We start from the raw sequence: 17,525 nt of genomic DNA, 5'->3' as shown, positions 1-17,525 counted from the left end.
GACAGACAACACGTCTGCAATGCACTATGTAAACAAGCACGGAAACGTACATTCATCTCCCCTCTCTCTGGAAGCCATCCAGCTCTGGATATGTTGTCACCACACAGGATAGCAGAGATGCTCTTTCCCTTCCAGGAGTTAGCAACAACCTGGCAGACTTCCTGACCAGACAACCGGTGACTGCTCACAAGTGGTCCCTACAGAGATCCATCGTAGAACCAATATCCCATGGCTGGGGGTTCCCAGGACAGACTGTTTGCCACCAAGGTTAATGCCAAGTGCCAGAATTATTGCTCTAAAGGAGGCATGAGCCCAGGCTTATTGCCCAACACCTTCCTTCTGCAGTGGAGCCCACACCTCCTTTATGTCTTGTCACTGTAATTTCCCTGATCCCCAGGGTGGTTTCCAACATCAAAAGTGATTTTTCTCATAACCCCATCCTGGGTAAGGCAGTTTTGGCTGACAGACCTGTTACAGATGTCTGTTCAGCAGCTGATCTAGTTCTCACACTGCACAGACCTGATCTCACAGCACTATCGTCAGATACTCCATCCAGACCCGAAGTCTCTGCACCTGACAGCCTGGGTGTTGGCTCATTAAGTACCATGGACAGGAACTGCTCTAGGCAAGTCCTAGAGATCCTGCTATAGAGCAGGAAGACATCCACCAGAGGGATTTATTTATCTAAATGGATGAGGTTCTCAATTTGGCTGGCCCAGCAGAGCCACGTATGCTTTGATACCATGGATCTTCGACTACTTGCTGCATCGGTAGCACCCTGGCAAATCATTCTACTCCATCAAGTTTGCAATGATCTTAGGATGCCGTCCACCAGTACAATCATGCTCCATCTTCACTCACTGGCAGTATCAAAGTTCCTCAAGAGTCTGTTATGTACATATCCACTGGTCAGAGAACCCTGCTCCTGGGACCTCAGCATCATCTTTTTGAGATTCCTAGGCCTTCGTTCGAATCCCTTTCAGAATGCTCCTTACTTCATCTCAGGCTGAATACTCTCTTCCTACTGGATATCACTTCGGCCAGGAGACTGAATGAGCTTTAAGCATTTAAATGCTGACCCTCCCGCAATGACCTTTCACAGAATCAAGTAGTGCTGAAACTTCACTGCAAGTTCATCCCCAGGGTGGTCTCAGAATTCTACCTAAATCAATCCATTATCCTATCTGTTTTCTTCCTGGAGCCCCACACTACATTGAGAGAAAAGAAGTTACATACACTGGACGTTTCCAGAATCTTATGTCAACAGACCCAAATCATTGAGGCTGTCTCCTCATTTATTGCTGGCTGTAGCTAGCCATTCCAAGGGCCGGGCCATCTCACTTCAAAGAATATCTAAGTCGCTATCACAACATACCATACCATGGAGAAATCCCAAGGCAAACTCCACTATGTTGTGCTTGCATGGCAGCCAACTAGTACCACATTTGGCACAGGGCAAAGATAGGGTTCTGGATGCTTTAGAAAAGACGATCCATACAAATATAAACAGCAGGAGTTTACAATGCCACCTCAATCTTCACCAGCCAGGTCCCTTCTTCCCTCAGTCTCATTTCTTTCTTTTGTTAAAACACAAAATTACCTGAAGATAATAATGACTCAAAAGCTGCAAGGGGCACAAATTCCATACAGCAAAACCAGATTCTTATCTTCAAGATAATATAAAGATTGAAACAATAAGGCATAAAGGTGACTTTTCTATAGTTGATACTCAATTACTTCTCTACCTACAATATTGCTAACTGTGATATGTTGAAAGTAACTTGAAACTTGTTGGAATTTCATTAATAAAACCACTGTCTGCTTCTCTCTGATGTGGCCAATTAAAACAGAAAACAGGATGAAGAGAATGTACCATGGAACTAACATGTCTAGTTGCAATAAACTACAGCCAAGCATTTTCCTTTGATGGCTTTTCAACTAGTTGTTTCCAGTCAATATGCTTTTCAGTTTGCTCTGGGCTGCAAGACATTCTAGTCTGTCCTTGCTAGAGCAAATATACTTTACATCAAATCAATCACCATCCTATCTAGCACACCATTTCACTCATACATCCCTTCTAGCTGTGTGTGGTTTCTACATTAGCACATATTGTAACAATGCTACAAAGCTGAGAGTTTCAGTATTTTCCACTCTAAACATAATTTTATCACCCATCTGTAAAACTTTGCTCCAGGCAGGGCCAATCAGAGGGGGGCCAGGAGGGCCATTTGGCCTGGGCCTCAAGCTCAAAGGGGACCTCAGATTTAGACACTTGCTAATTTTTTGGCATTTGATAAGTTTTGTAACTTGTTTTTATGCACATCCCTATCGGACCAAAATGTGACACACTCTCTCAGCTTAGAGCTGCAAATTTAAGCAAATAAGAGATGTGATTTGGTTAAAGAAATAACCACAAAACAAAAACACATTTAAATCTACAACCAGAGTCGCATCCAGTTTATCATCCTCACAACTGTGGCAGGTCACGTACATCCAAAATTGTACTCTGCCGGCGCCAAGCCACAAAACACAGTCTTTGGTTATGAAGTGATCAGTGTTGGATGAGGAGTGGAAGGATGGTCCAGGGATTAGGGTACTAGCCTGGGACATTAGAGAACTGGATTAAGTTCCCGGCTCTGTCACAGACTTCTTGTGTGATCTTGGGCAAGTCACTTAGTCTTTGTGCCTCAGGTTTCCAGCTGTAAAATGGGGATAATAGAGTGCTATTACCTAATGGGTGTAGTGAGGATAAATCCATTAAAAAGTGTGAGGTGCTCAGATACTATGATGATAGGGGGCATATAAGTACCTGAGATAGATTAAGATAAGAGTTTCGTATGTGCAGGAGAGTCTTTGCCATCCGCTGGGTTATCTGCCATTATTCTCAGTGTCACTCTTTCACTGCTACTTTTACTAAAAAAGCCAGTCCAGCAGCAAATTATTCATGCATTACATTGCTGTGTTGGACACCTTGTCTGGGTTTCATGTCCTTCCCAACCTTTGGACTCCCCTAGATTGATTCATTTTCAGATAAACATGCCATGGTGCTTGAAGATTATTTGATTTCTGCACTTAAGACTTCCTATAAATTTGTCATCATGGCTGCTGCACTCCCTGTAAGATTATGCTTTTTTTTTTTTTTCAGTTGTCTGCTCAGAGCAGATTATCAATGTAGTATAAAAGTCCCTAATTGGCAGTGCTCAAAGGAATAGAAACTCAGAAAACTGATCTCTGGTGCTTATGTCCTGTATGTTCCTACCACAAAAAATTAAAGGGATAGAAAAAGAGGGATTAAATATAATTTAAAATAAAAAATATAGGCAAGTGGACTGGGAGGAGCTGAGCACAGCACCAGGGACAGGTCTGCCACATTTTTGCCTGTTTTAATTATAGGAATCAGTAAATTTCCTAAGGAATTCATGGGGGCCAGATTCTGCCTTTACCTGCACATGTGTAGCACTCATTGACACACATGTGGGATTTGTGTGTTGATGTCTGAGAGCAGAATATGATCCAAGGTGTTCAGGATTTTATTTACCTTATCAATCTATAGCAAAAGGACATTCTTTCTGCTAAGGAATTCCAAATGTTGCAGTACTGCTCCTGTCAGGTTACCTAAGGATCTGTAAAGTCCATATTTATCTCCAATTTTTCCTTGTAAATTGCAATTGGTGTCTACAGCAGTTTATTTAATTGGTACCACCCCCACCACTTGTCAGACCTCACCAGGAGCACGGGCAGTCTTTTTTGAACTATCACCTGAGTGGCCACATAGGAACCTGCACTTCCAACAGAGCTTGCATCTTATATGTACTTGACCAGCCAGCTAAAATACCTTTGCTCAAGCTTCTTGGGGAGAGAGATGTACAGTAGTGCTGTGTGAACCTTCTTATGCTTGGCTTGTGTGAGTTACGTGAGCCACATATGGTTTTCAGGGCTTGGTAGTAATGAGTCTGGCAAAACCCTGCCTTCAACAGTAACTGAGACCATCAGCCCAGAACTATGAAAGTTCTGTGGAGCTGGGCTGAAGAAGCCACCCACCCTGCTTACAATCCTCTAGGGCAGCCTCTACCCTGCAGCCTCTTCCCAAGCCCTGTACTATTAAATGTTTTCTGAGGGCTGGGTGAGTCCTGTTTCTTATATCCTGGAGTCAGGTGGCCCCTCTGTAATTCCTAGGGCTGCCAACTTTCTACTCACACAAAACCAAACACCCTTGCCCTGCCACCTGTCCCACCCCTCCTCTGAGGCCCTGCCCCTCCCCTTCTCTGAGGTCCCACCCCCCACTCACTCCATCCTCCCTCCCTCTGTTGCTCGCTCTCCCTACCCTCACTCACTCATTTTCACCAGGCTGGCTCAGGGGGTTGGGGTGTGGGAGAGGATGAGGGCTCCAGCTGGGGGGTGCGGGCTCTGGGATGGGTCCAGAAATGAGGAGTTCAGGGTGCGGGAGGGAGGCTCGGGCTGAGGCAGGGGGTTGGGATGTGGGAGGAGGTGAGGGCTCCAGCTGGGAGTGTGGGCTCTGGGGTGGGACCAGGGATGAGAGGTTTGGGGTGCAGGAGGGGGCTCCGAGATGGGAAGTGGAGTCGAGGGGTTTGGAGTATGGGGGGCTCCGGGCTGAGGCAGGGGGTTGGGGTGTGTGTGGGGGGGGTATGGGTTCTGGGCTGGGGGTGTGGGTTCTGGGGTGGGGCCAGAAATGAGGGGTTCAGGCTCCGGGAGGGGGCTCTGGTCTGGGGTAGGGGGTTGGTGTGTGTGTGAGGGGATGAGGGCTCTGGTTGGGGGTGAGGGCTCTGGTGTGGGGCCAAGGATGAGGTATTTGGGGTATAGAAGGGGGCTCCAGGCTGGGGCAGAGGGTTGGGGTGCAGGAGGGTGTGAGGTCTCAGTCTGGGGGGTGTAGACTCTGGTGTGGGGCTGGAGATGAGAGGTTTGGGGTGTAGGATTGTGCTCCGGGCTGCAACCAAGGGGTTCTGAGAGTGGGAGGGAGATCAGGGCTGGGGCAGAGGGTTGGGGCATGGGACGGGGTCAGGGGTGCAGGCTCCTGGCAGTGCTTACCTCAAGCAGCTCCCAGAAGCAGTGTCATGTCCCCACTCCAGCTCCTATGCAGAAGTGCGGCCAGGCAGCTCTGCATGCTGCCCCGTCCACAGGCACCGCCTTCGCAGCTCATTGGCCATGGTTCCTGGCCAATGGGAGCTGCAGAGCCGGCGCTTGGGGTGTGAGCAGCGATACAGAGCTCCTGGCTGCCTCTACACCTAGGAGCTGGAGGGGGGCATGTCGCTGCTTCTGGGAGCCGTGCAGAGCCACGGCAGGCAGGGAGCCTGCCTTAGCCCCGCTGTGCCACCTGACCGGACTTTTAACAGCCTGTTCAGTGGTGCTGACCGGAGCCTCCAAGGTCCCTTTTCAACCAGGTGTTCCGGTTGAAAACTGGACACCTGGCAATCCTAGTAAATCCCCTAGATCTTCAGAGTGATTATCATGTTATGAAGATTTGTGTGATGTGCTATGGGTGTCATTTTGTTTTGCCATTATGAATGGATAGAGCTGGGATTCTAGGTAAGTCCCACCACTTATTTTCCAATGTGGCCCCTTTGACTATAAAGTGTCCTGCAAGCAGCTAGTTTGTAAGGTTATGCTGACTTGTTCAGACATGGTCTGATGTGCACCATTTCAACTGAATTCTGAAACCATCCCGGTTTAGTGGACTAGGAATTCTATGCAAACATTTTGCTCAGGGTGCATGTATTTTTTCCGTTGATGTAGGCTTTAGAAACCATTACTTTTCATACAGACTAAGCTCCTTTAAACAAGACCTGTTATCTCATGCTCCCACCATTCTTGCATTGTGTGCGTAGTGGCGGGTCGAGGGTTTTCTGAATAATTTTGTTCTGAAACAAATGGATATGTTGCATGAATTTTCTAAATTTGTGTTTTTTTCCTCCTACAGGTACTAATATGGTTAATGCAGGAGACATGAATGGTTCTGGCAATCTGATGGATTTCCTGGATGAGCCTTTCCCTGATGTTGGGACATATGAGGACTTCCACACAATTGATTGGCTGAGAGAGAAGTCGCGTGACACTGACAGACATAGGAAGGTAAATCAAAACCAAGTGGTTAACTATGACCTTTTATTTCAAAAGGTCAGACTTTGGAAAATTAAGGGAATTAGTTTAAAAAGTCAGCTGGACTGAGGAGCTCAAGGGCTTAAATATGGAGGAGGGTTGGCATTTTTTCAAATCAACTATACAAAAAATTTGGAAATTTGCATCCCAAGTAAGAGGGAGGAAACTTGAAGAGAGAGGTTGTAGACCCACCTGGATAAATAATCACCTCAAAAAGGTTATTAGGAGTAAGCAGAGAGCCTATAAGGATTTGGAAAAGGTGTTAATCAACAAAGAAAGCTACACTATGGAGGTTCGAAAATGCCAGAATAAAGAGAGAATTGCTAAAAGTCAAGCTAAATGAGTTCTTGCTAAGGAAATTAAAATAAATAATGAGGTTTTTTAGTTGTATAACTAGAAGTAGACTAGGGACGGTTGAGGTTGGGCCACTATGCAGTGTGGATGGGAAGGAGATGAAAGATAATCAAGGTATAGCCCCAAAACTAAATGAATACTTTGTCTTGGTTTTAATAATGATGATAATATGGAATGTGGGTATGAAGGCAGTGTCTAGAAATGGAAATGACCACATCTGAGGTGGAAGAAAAACAGAAAGAGCTTAATGCACTCAAATCAGGCATACCGGACAATTCCCACCTCAGAATACTGAAAGAACCAGCACATGAGATTGCTAGTCCAGTTGCAAGGATTTGTAATAAATATATCTTTTTGGGGTAGTACCATACGACTGGAGACAAGCTAACATTGTACCTATATTTAAGAAAGGGAAAAAAGGTGATCTGGGCAATTACAGACCTGTTAGTCTGACCTCAGTAGTATGCAAGGTTTCAGAACAAATTATGAAGGAAAGAATAATTAAAGTCATAGAGGTAAAGGGGATGCAGTGTAACATGGTTTTACCAAAGGTAGATCAGGCCAGACTAACCTGATTTCCTCCTTTGACAAAATAACTGATTTTTTAGCTATGGGAAATGCAGTAGATCTAATATACTTGGACTTCAGTAAAGCATTTGACGCTGGGCCACATGGGAAATTATTTGTTAAATTAGGGATTGATATAGGCATTGTAAGGTGAATAAGGATTTGGCTAAAGGAGAGCAGGCAATGGGTTGTGTTGAAAGATGAATTACCAGACCGAAGGGAGGTTACTAGTGGAGTTCCTCGAGGATCAGTCTTGGTCCAACCTTATTCAGTATTTTTATTAATGACCTTGGCTCAAAGAGTAGGAGTGTGCTAATGAAATTTGCTGATGATACAAAGTTGGGAGGCATTCTCAATACAGAGGATGATCGGAATATTACATAAAAAGATCTGCATGACCTTGAAGACTGGAGTGATAGAAATGGGATGAAATTCAATAGTACAAAGTGCACTTAGGGTCTAATAATAAGAATGTCTGCTTCAATCTGGTGGCTCATCAGTTGGAAGCAACAGAGGAGGAGAAAGACTTGGGTGTGTGGGTTGATCTCAGGATGACTATAACCCACTAATGTGATGAGGCTGTGAAAAAGGCAAATGCAATCCTAGGATGTATCAGGCGAAGCATTTCCAGTAGAGCTAGAGAGGTATTAATGCCATTATACAAGTCACTGGTAAGACATCACACTGGTTCTTGCTCATATGCTCCATGTCTAATTGATTGCCATATGTGATATTCGGCTAGATTGGCAGTGCCTATGGGTTTTGTTTTTTTGCCCCATAGGCATGGGGGTGCAAGTCAATTGCCAGAATTATCTGGGAATATCTCACTTAATCCATTTTCTGCCATTGCAGAGACCCTGGGCATTGGTCCATCTCACTCCCTCCTGTTCTCTCATGGTGGCACACATTAATCTAGTCTCCTGTGGGCTGTAATCCTTTGGTTTAATTTCAGTTGTTGGGTTTAGCTTGCAGTGGTGGGTGATGTTGGTGTCATAATATACAGAAGGTCAGACTAGATGATCTGGTGGTGCCTTCTGGCCTAAAACTGTATGACTTTATGTAAGAGATGCAGACTCAAACACAAATGCACTCATCAACAAAAGCCCAAATTATATCTATACCTAAAGCAGGCAAATGTTGTTTTCAAAACTGTTGTATCATCTCATTGTGCACGCCCTGGTTCTTGAGCAGGACCTACAAAAAGATGGTCGTAATTTGCCTTTCATTGCTCGTGGATTTCATCTGTCAATATGGGAAGAAAAAAAAAAGGAAGAAAAAACATATTGAATCTGGTGGATTAGAACTGAAATAATAAGTAAAATTGTTAAGGTTGGACAAATTCACTTTAAACAACTTGATCACGAGCTCTGTAAAAACAATCAATGTTTTTAGTGTTCAGTCCATCTGTGTTCAAATCAGAGTCTTGCCTTGTAGATGTGACACAACAGAACCAACTCTTATGAATCAGTGTATGTATTTTTACAGATTACAAGCAAAAGTAAGGAATCCATATGGGAGTTCATCAAGAGTTTGTTGGATGCCTGGTCAGGATGGGTTGTAATGCTTCTCATAGGACTACTGGCAGGTATGTGCACAATAGCAGAAGTGCTGTGTCTGGAACTCTCTCTCTCAGTCTTCCTGCAGAGCCATCTGCTTATCTTTTACTTACTTTGTCTGGTCCCCAACTTTTCAAGATGGATGAGATAAAGAGACAGTTATGCACCCACACAGTTTTAATGCTTCACTTGGAAAGTCTCACACTGAGTGCTGACCTAGAAAAAGTGCTATTAACAAGTAATGTGATTTCTGTATTGCTTTTGAAAACATGCCTCTGAGTGGAAGTGCCTTGAACTGTTTTGACTATCTCAGCCTCTGATTCACATGTTCCTTTCTTGCTCTTGTGAATTTAATTCCATGGATAGATATTTTGATGCAGGAGGAGAGTACTGGTGTAGAGTACAATGAAAATATAGTTCTCTAATGCACTAGATTCATTGTAGACTGAGTTATCTCTTTATACATGCCTGAAAAAAAGAAGAAAAAAAAAAAGACCCGACACACAACCAATTTCAGACTGACTTCCAGATCTGCTCACAAGCCAGACAGACATTACATATTTAACAACAAACTCAGATGGGAAATTCATTAATTTCCTGAGTTGCTCCTGCTCAGTTTAGCATGTCTTCCAGTTTGGAAAGCTGCTCTCATGTTACCAACCTAAAACAGCGGCCTTGAATAGTTTTTATGCTGTCTCAGTTATGTCAATGTGATTATGACTGCTAGGAAACAGCACAATGCCAAGTTTTACACACCATGTTCTCACCAAAACTAGTGTGAATCTCCTGGTTTAACAAATGTAAAGTTAGTACCCTTAATATCAGTGTTTAGAACTGTGATTGAAAGCTGTTCTGGAACATTATGGCTAAAGCTAGCTGGAGCATTTTTGTTGAAGTGAAATTTTGGCAAAATATGCTGTTTCATGGAGACACATAAATTTACACAAAACTTTTCTTGGGAAGATATGAGACACCCACCCCCACCCACCCCTGGTGGTTAGGGTACCAATCTGGGAAATGCTCAAGTCAGTGCTCTGCCTGAGTTGGGAAGAAAAGCTCTGCTCTGAATCAGGGACTTGGACCTGTCTCCCCCACATTCCAAGCCAGTACCCCAATTACCCAGCTGTACAGTGAAAACATATGCTCGCTAGCTCTCTCATTCCAATGTGGAACCAAAATATTTTGAAACGTCAAAAGTTGATGCCAGATGGAATTGTTGTCCTTCATGTATGTCGTATGGGTACGTTGAGGTTAGGATGGAGCTAGTTAACATGTTAACTAACTCCACCCTTTCCCCGAATGTGGATACAGGTTAACACCTTTTATCTCAACCGGCTAAATCGAAATAAAACATGTTATCCTGCACCTATGCTAGGGAAAAGGTTGTGGTTAGGTTGGGCTTAGTTAATGGATATTAACTACTCACAGACCTACACCTTACCACTTCTTTGACTACTGTACACCACAGACAACACACAACACATTTAATTCTGCCCTTTTAGGGAAATGTGCCTTCCAGTGTCCCCTTTACCAAACGATCCTGTCCAAATACATCAGACTACCCCTCAAGATTGTCTTCTGCACACTTCTTCATCACTGTGGTGGCTTGATGTAGTAGAAAGAAAAGGCAAGTGGTTAGGGAACTAGCCTGGAGCCTGAGAGGCTCTGCCACAGACTTCCTGTGTGACGTTGGGAAAGCCATGCCGGCCCTGATTTTTAAAGGTGTTTAGGTGTTGTTTCACTCAGCATTGCAAGGCCTAAGGGATCTAGATGGCTAAGTCCCATTTTCAAAAGTGATTTAGGCACTTAGGAGCCTAAGTCTCACTGAAAGTCAATTAAACTAGCCTGACTTTCTGAGGTTTCCGAGCAGCTGCATCTCCCATTGACTTCCTTGGAGTGATGAGTTTTCAGCACTTACGGAAATCAGGCACAAGGTTTTCTGGCTCATAGGGCTCTACCTAACCTATTAGCACACAGTACTGCCCAGGCAGGTCATTCAGCCTTTCCATGTCTCAGTTTTCTTATGTGAAAAGTAGGCCACATGTGTAGCACTTTCATCTATTAGCAGATCTCAAAGCACTTGACCCCAGCAACCTCATTTTGCAGCTAGCATAACTGCAGTTTTCTCAGAGGCACCATAGTGTAATGGATGAAATGTGAGTCTATCACATCAGAGGTCCGGACATATGTCCCCAGCTGTGCTACAAACTTTCTTTGTGACCTTAGGCAAGTCACTTTATAAGGTTAAAAACAATCTTATACTCCAGGGGTGGCCAAACTGTGGCTCCCAAGCCACATGCAGCTCTTTTACTGTTAAAGTGCGGCTCAAGGCGGCACCACCACCCCCATTCTCCACCTACCAGACTGGTGGGGTGGGGGGAAGCTCAGGACCTTGCAGTGGGGTGGTGGGATGGGGGCTTCTACCCAGCAGGGAGGAGAGTCTTGGGGCTTCAGCCCTGTCAGATGCACCTGCCGGGGGGTTGTGCTGAAGCCCTGAGCCCCATCAGGCACCTTCCGTGGCGCTGAAGCCCCAAGCCCCAGCTCCTGGCAGGTGTGCCCCGGCTATTGAACTTCTGAAGATTGTCGTATGCGGCTTGGAGGGCCAGTAAGTTTGGCCACCCCGTTATAGTCCTTATTTACTCCACCTCTGAAGTGACACGAGTATTGATTTACCTGACAGGGCATGGTGGAAGGCGTCTCTAAGGATCTGTCTATACTGCACGCCACGGGCGGCAGCATGGAGGGGATGTGTAGCTACATGCCTCAGTGAATAAGCAGGTGGCATCCACACTGCAATGTGTAGCTCCATGTATCAGTGAAAGGCTCTGGCAGAGGGGTGAGGCAGCGGTGCCTTACCCTGTACGCTGCTGGGGTGTGTGCGTAGTGTATGTACTCGACATGCTGCCAAAAGCAGGGTGCAGGGTAGATGTACCTTAAGCGAAGCTTGGGAAGTGTAGCTAAATAGGGAGGTCCATCAGAGGCTGAGGTAGAGTCCGAACTCTGCACATTTTGGACAGGGCAGAGGTTTCCTTGTGCCAGTCCCAGATCTTGTGTTTCCTTGAACCAGTTAAAGATTCTGATCAGTGGGAGGTTTTTCAGAAAATCATAGAGCTTACAGCGAAACTCACTTAGCTAGGCACATTGGGGTCAGTAGCGTTATGGTGATTTACACCGCCTTAGGATATGGCCCACTGTTTCCATAGAAACTTGAGCAACCAGAAATGACAAGCCACAAAAAAACAAACCAAATCAAAAAAAAAAAAAAATCAAACTAACTCTACAAAAGCAAATACTTGGATTGCTACACCAGCTTTCCCCTTTGCTTCTCTAGTGATCTCACATACCTCTCATTGGCATATCTGTGTTCTCCTTTAGTTTGGAGAGAGATTCTTCCCATATCACATTAAATCCTTTATTGTTGTCATATGGCCTTACAGTGGTGACAAGTATTATCCCTCTTGCTGACGTGACAATAAATGTGATGTACTTTTGAAGTTATTGCAAAACCTTTCAGTTGTCTTTTTAAAGAGTTTGTTTCTAATTTAACTTTTGAATACAATTGTAATAGTTTTTCAATAACAGCATCTGGAGACATCAGTGTAGAATAAGTCCAAAATAATCACAGTAGAACCTCAGAGTTACGAACACCTCGGGAATGGAAGTTGTTCATAACTCTGAACAAATGTTATGGTTATTCTCTCAAAAAGTTTACAGCTGAACATTGACTTAATACAGCTTTGAAACTTTACTATGCAGAAGAAAAATGCTGCTTTAATTTAAATGAAACAAGCATGGAAACAGTTTTCTTACCTTGTCAAATCTTTTTTTTAAACTTTCCCTTTATTTTTTTAGGATGTTTAACACAGTACTGTACTGTATTTGCTTCCTCTCCCCCCCCCCCCCCCCGTCTCTGCCGCTGCCTGATTGTGTCCTTCCAGTTCCAAATAAGGTGTGTGGTTGATCAGGCAGTTCGTAATGCTGGTGTTCATAACTTTGAGGTTTTACTGTGATGGAAGACAGGCTTTCACAGTCTTATGCACGATGCAAAATGCATTGGTGCTAAGGTGACTTCTCTGTTTTCACAATACTAGAGCTATGGTAGATTACGCTGTTTGATTAGGACTTATACAGGAAAGTCAAGATCTTCTCTGGGAATCCACAGCATAAGGCATATACTCAAGCATTGTTTGGCCACTGGATGTCACTGTTGCTCTGTATAATTTTTGAAAAAGCTGGCTCCGGCAATGAAGGATGAAGTTCATAAAGAAAGCATTTTAAGGACATTTTTATTCTTGGGCTTGAATTACTATTAGGTATCTATATCAAAGACTAAATCATAGTCCCATTGATCTTAATGACTAAACTATCATAAAATTCAGTAAATCAGGATTGGGCCTTAACATTATTTTTATTACTTAAATTGCTCATTTTGAAGATCTGTGTACTGGGACCAACAGAAATAGGTGTGTGTGTGCACGCACACACCCCTCCTCTCATCTACCATGTGGAACAATTTCCCAGATCCTGCAGTCCGATATGTATACGTTGATTTCTCTGCATGTGTGAAGTCCCATTAACTTCACTGGTACTCCAGCAGTCAAATGACATGCTGGCATGGATCAGCGTGCAGGATTGGGACCTGTGTCTGTATTTGGAATGTGATGTCCTATTTTATCAGGGGCAGAGCCAAGATAAGAATTATGGTGTTAAAAAGAAGCATTGCACAGTAAAATGTAGAAGAAGAGAGGATATTTTTGGAGAAGCTCAGTTCCTCCCTACTAACTCTCAGCTGTTCAGTCTAATTATTTGGCACATTTTTATGCTCATATTGTAACTGGTCCTTCAGATCATGTGTTTTGTTTCAATATAATTAGATTAATATGTGTTCCACTTTATTTTTTATTTCCTGATCTTTTTTTCAGGCACGTTAGCTGGAGTTATAGATTTAGCTGTAGACTGGATGACAGATCTGAAAGAGGGTGTCTGCTTATCTGCATTCTGGTACAGCCATGAGCAGTGCTGCTGGACATCTAATGAAACCACATTTGATGACAGGGACAAATGTCCCAAGTGGCAGAAATGGTCCGAGCTTCTGGTAAACCAGTCTGAGGTATGCAAGACTTGGTTAGGCTGGAGACTGGGAAATACTAACCATTCCCAGAATATTCTTTTCCCCCCCACTACTCTGTGATATTCTCTTCAAACAGCCTGCCTCCCAACCCCCAATATATAGAGAGTTATGTACTGCCAATATTGTTACCTGGGGTTCCCACAAACATTTTCTGCTTAGCCTGTTATAAGCCCCAGGTCTCATGGGTGTGTGTGCTGCAGAGATGAAGTCTGTGAGAATGTATCCTTACTAAATAAAAGAATTACCTCATAACTAGATCTGGGTGAAAATTTTCAGACAAGTCGTTTATTTGCTAAAAAATGCAGTTGTGGCCAACCTGAAACTATTCACGAATTTGACCTGATTAGTTTCGGCTCGAAAAATGTTCTCCAATATCTCGCGCGCTCGCTCTCTCTGTGGAGAACAGAGTTATGTGAGTATTCTCCACCAGCAATTTTTAAAAAAATACCTGATGCTTGCTACAATCTCATCCATTCAGGAAAAAAGTGTTTTGGATGTACTCTTATGGGCTCATGGGATAAGTCATCTTTGGTTTAAGGGATTTAGCAGAATAAACATAAGGTTTGACTCCACCAGGGAGAACACCACAACCTTCACTTTAATTTGGCAGTGGAATTTTAACCTGGAACTCCATATAGTCTCTAAGAACCCTGTCATCACTGTAAAACAACAAGTTGGTCATTCTTAACAGTAACCCCAAAGCCGTTGTTTTAGTTTTAGCTGGACTGCACTGTCTGTGGACATGCCTGGCCTAATTTTCCAGAGGTGTTGTTTCACTGACTTCACTGGAACTTGTGTGTATATGCTGCACTGTTAGATACCAAGCAGGAATCGCTCCTGTACAGTGGGTGAGACACAATGCCATGCACTTTGTATGGCATTTCAACTGTCTTAGTCAGTATTTATAGACTGGTAGTTGTTTCTTAGTAACATTAAATAAACATTGTCCCAGGCTAAATTGTTGAACTGGAGTGAAGTTGTAGTTTATTAGAAATTCCCTGGATGGAGAAGAGGTGGGAAGGAAGAACCAGGGGGAACATATAATTGATATAGGCCCTGTCTTGAGGAAATCCACAGCAGGCCACTTGATTTCTTGGAGGACATAAATAGAAAACATCCTCAAGGATATTCGTTTTACCCATATGCACCAGAAACTCAACAATCAGGTCTACTGTATGTTATGCATTGCATTAAGCATAACAGCTGGATGGGTGTTTTAGTTCACATGTAGTTAATATTTTCACCATATTCAAGCTAGGTTTCTGATCCTCAAGGGTATTATTACAGTGAAAATAACTATTAGTTTGACAAAAACAACGAGGAGTCCGGTGGCACCTTAAAGACTAACAGATGCATCTGAAGAAGTGAGCTTTTTACCCATGAAAGCTTATGCCCAAATAAATCTATTAGTCTTTAAGGTGCTACCAGACTCCTCGTTGTTTTTGTGGATACAGACTAACACAGCTACCCCACTGTGTTATGACACCATATTAGTTTGACATGATTCTGGTGACTCCCCAAGACCAACGGAGCTTCTAAGATCTTCAGTCTTCCCGAGTCTCCCTGGCTGCTATAGTCAGTAGATCTAACTGTATTAATATTGTTGTTATATTGGGGCCTCTAGATGGTAGCATCTAGAGGCCCCAATCAGGGACCAGGGGCCCACAAGAAATGTACACACATACAACAGAAAGTCAGTCCTACCTCTGTACAAACTCTGCAGGCTTCTCAAAGCCTTGTAGAACTTCTAAGAATAATCAAGATTGATTTAATTACAGTCAGTACAGAGAGACATTTTCGTTCTCATTCATAAGTTACTACACCTTGCAGAAGACATCCAAACAACAGACACAAGCACAGTGAAAAGAACTGGTTGCCTTGAGTGTACAGAGGGAACAATTCACAGAACATTTTACATAAAAAGTTCTTGGAGGGTTTTTCCCAGATGTAATCTGTTCAGACTCTTCTATTTTATGCACAGCTGTGGCTCTGCTTATCATGTCTAACTGAATTTGACATTTTGGAGCCCTAGATGTAGATAGATTTTTTTTTTTTTTTTTTTTGCAAAACCATTTCTTCCCTGTGGTTTTGGGCATTATGGCTGCTTTCAGCCCCTTAAATATGTTGCCACTATGAATTCTGACACATCCTATAGGATCTGTCAATATTGTTTTAATTATAGTCTTTCTATGAAACCTCCCCCCAAAAAGCAGATTTAAATTAGAGAAAACATGAAAATAAATCAGACTATGCACCAGACCATATTTTCTTCCCGACTCCTTATTATACAGGTTACCTGTGTGGGCCATCCATTCAACCCTGTGCTCTTTCCTTCTCTTATTCCAGTGGCTTTCAACCTTTCCAGACTATTGTACCCCTTCCAGGAGTCTGATTTGTCTTGCGTACCCCCAAGTTTCACCTCACTTAAAAACTACTTGCTTACAAAATCAGACATAAAAATACAAAAGTGTCACAGCACACTATTACTGAAAGATTGCTTACTTCCTTATTTTTACCATATTATTATAAATCAATTGGAATATAAATATTTTACATACATTTCAGTGTACAGTAAATAGAGCAGTATAAACAAGTCATTGTATGAAATTTTAGTTTGTACTGACTTTGCTAATGCTTTTTCTGTAGCCTTTTGTAAAACTAGGCAAATATCTAGATGAGTTGATGTACCCCTGGAGGACCTCTGCGTACCCCCAGGGATACACATACCCCTGGTTGAGAACCACTATCCTATTCCACTGCCAGTACCACTCCTTTAAACAGCCAGCAGAGGAGGCTGTAGAAGTAGGATACACGTCATCCTCCTTGTGGAGACTAAACTTGCCTCTGGTAATACACTGGAGCCATCTGTTTTGGCCTAGAGTGTTGACTCCGACAGTCGACTCATAGGCTTAAATTTAAGCATGTAACTGCCTTCCTGAATCAGGTCTTGGTGATGGCAGCTAAAAGTGTGGCTGGGTCACTACTACTTCCCTTCTGAAAGAACTTATTAATCTTTAGAAACTGCTGTTTAAAGTTCCGAAAGTTTATGACTATAAGTGTTCAAAAAAGAACTCAATCTTGCCTGTGACCACGTGTCTAGTTCATGGAGGATAGGTCCATCAATGGCTATTAGCCAGGATGGGCAGGGATGGCATCCCTAACCTCTGTTTACCAGAAGCTGGGAATGGGCGACAGGGAATGGATCACTTGATGATTACCTGTTCTGTTCATTCCCTCTGGCTGCTGTCAGAAGACAGGATACTGGGCTAGATGGACCTTTGGCCTGACCCAGTATGGCCGCTCTTATGTTCATATGTCAAATGTTTGGAGAATGTGAGGATGAATGTTATCCCTAGTGAGGTAGTCGTGCAAAATAAGTGGGATCCTAGTAGGCTGACCCAGTATAATGCAGTATATGTATGTGTGTCTGTAGCAAATACATAAAACAGATCTGCAGTGTTTACATCTCAGATTTGAAAAAGAAGTCTGTCAAAAGAAACAAATATGGTACAGCTTAATTAAATTAAGAAGCAAAATAGCTGCTTTAGCCCAATGTTTTACAGCCAAATTCTCACCAGATGAGCTGGAGCTGCCGCAGGTTCACACTAGTGTAGTTGAGATGAGAATCTGGCCCTGGGACTGCAAACCCAGACTGTCCTCTAAGGCAGGGGTTCTCAACCTTTTTCTTTCTGAGGCCCCCCAATGTCCTATTAAAAACTCCACGGCCCCCTTGTGCAACAACTGTTTTTCTGCATATAAAAGCAAGGACCAGCGTTGGGGGTAGCAAGCAGGGCAACTTGCTC

At 43.4% G+C, this 17,525-nt stretch overlaps 1 protein-coding gene across 2 annotated transcripts in view; it reads left to right on the top strand.

Annotated features, from left to right (window-relative positions):
- The first annotated feature begins 5,943 nt into the window (after window positions 1-5,943).
- CLCN4 (chloride voltage-gated channel 4) overlaps window positions 5,944-17,525 on the top strand; it is a 34,446-nt gene continuing 22,864 nt past the window's right edge. For both annotated transcript variants that reach the window (XM_065413124.1, XM_065413116.1), the window contains exons 1-3: window positions 5,944-6,087; window positions 8,521-8,620; window positions 13,514-13,701. In XM_065413124.1, the coding sequence (XP_065269196.1) occupies window positions 5,944-6,087; window positions 8,521-8,620; window positions 13,514-13,701 (432 nt within the window). The remainder of the gene's footprint in view (window positions 6,088-8,520; window positions 8,621-13,513; window positions 13,702-17,525) is intronic.

This window comes from Emys orbicularis, chromosome 1 (genome assembly GCF_028017835.1).
Source record: "Emys orbicularis isolate rEmyOrb1 chromosome 1, rEmyOrb1.hap1, whole genome shotgun sequence".
Taxonomy (NCBI): Eukaryota; Metazoa; Chordata; order Testudines; family Emydidae; genus Emys; species Emys orbicularis.
This window is presented reverse-complemented; position numbering and strand designations above follow the sequence as displayed.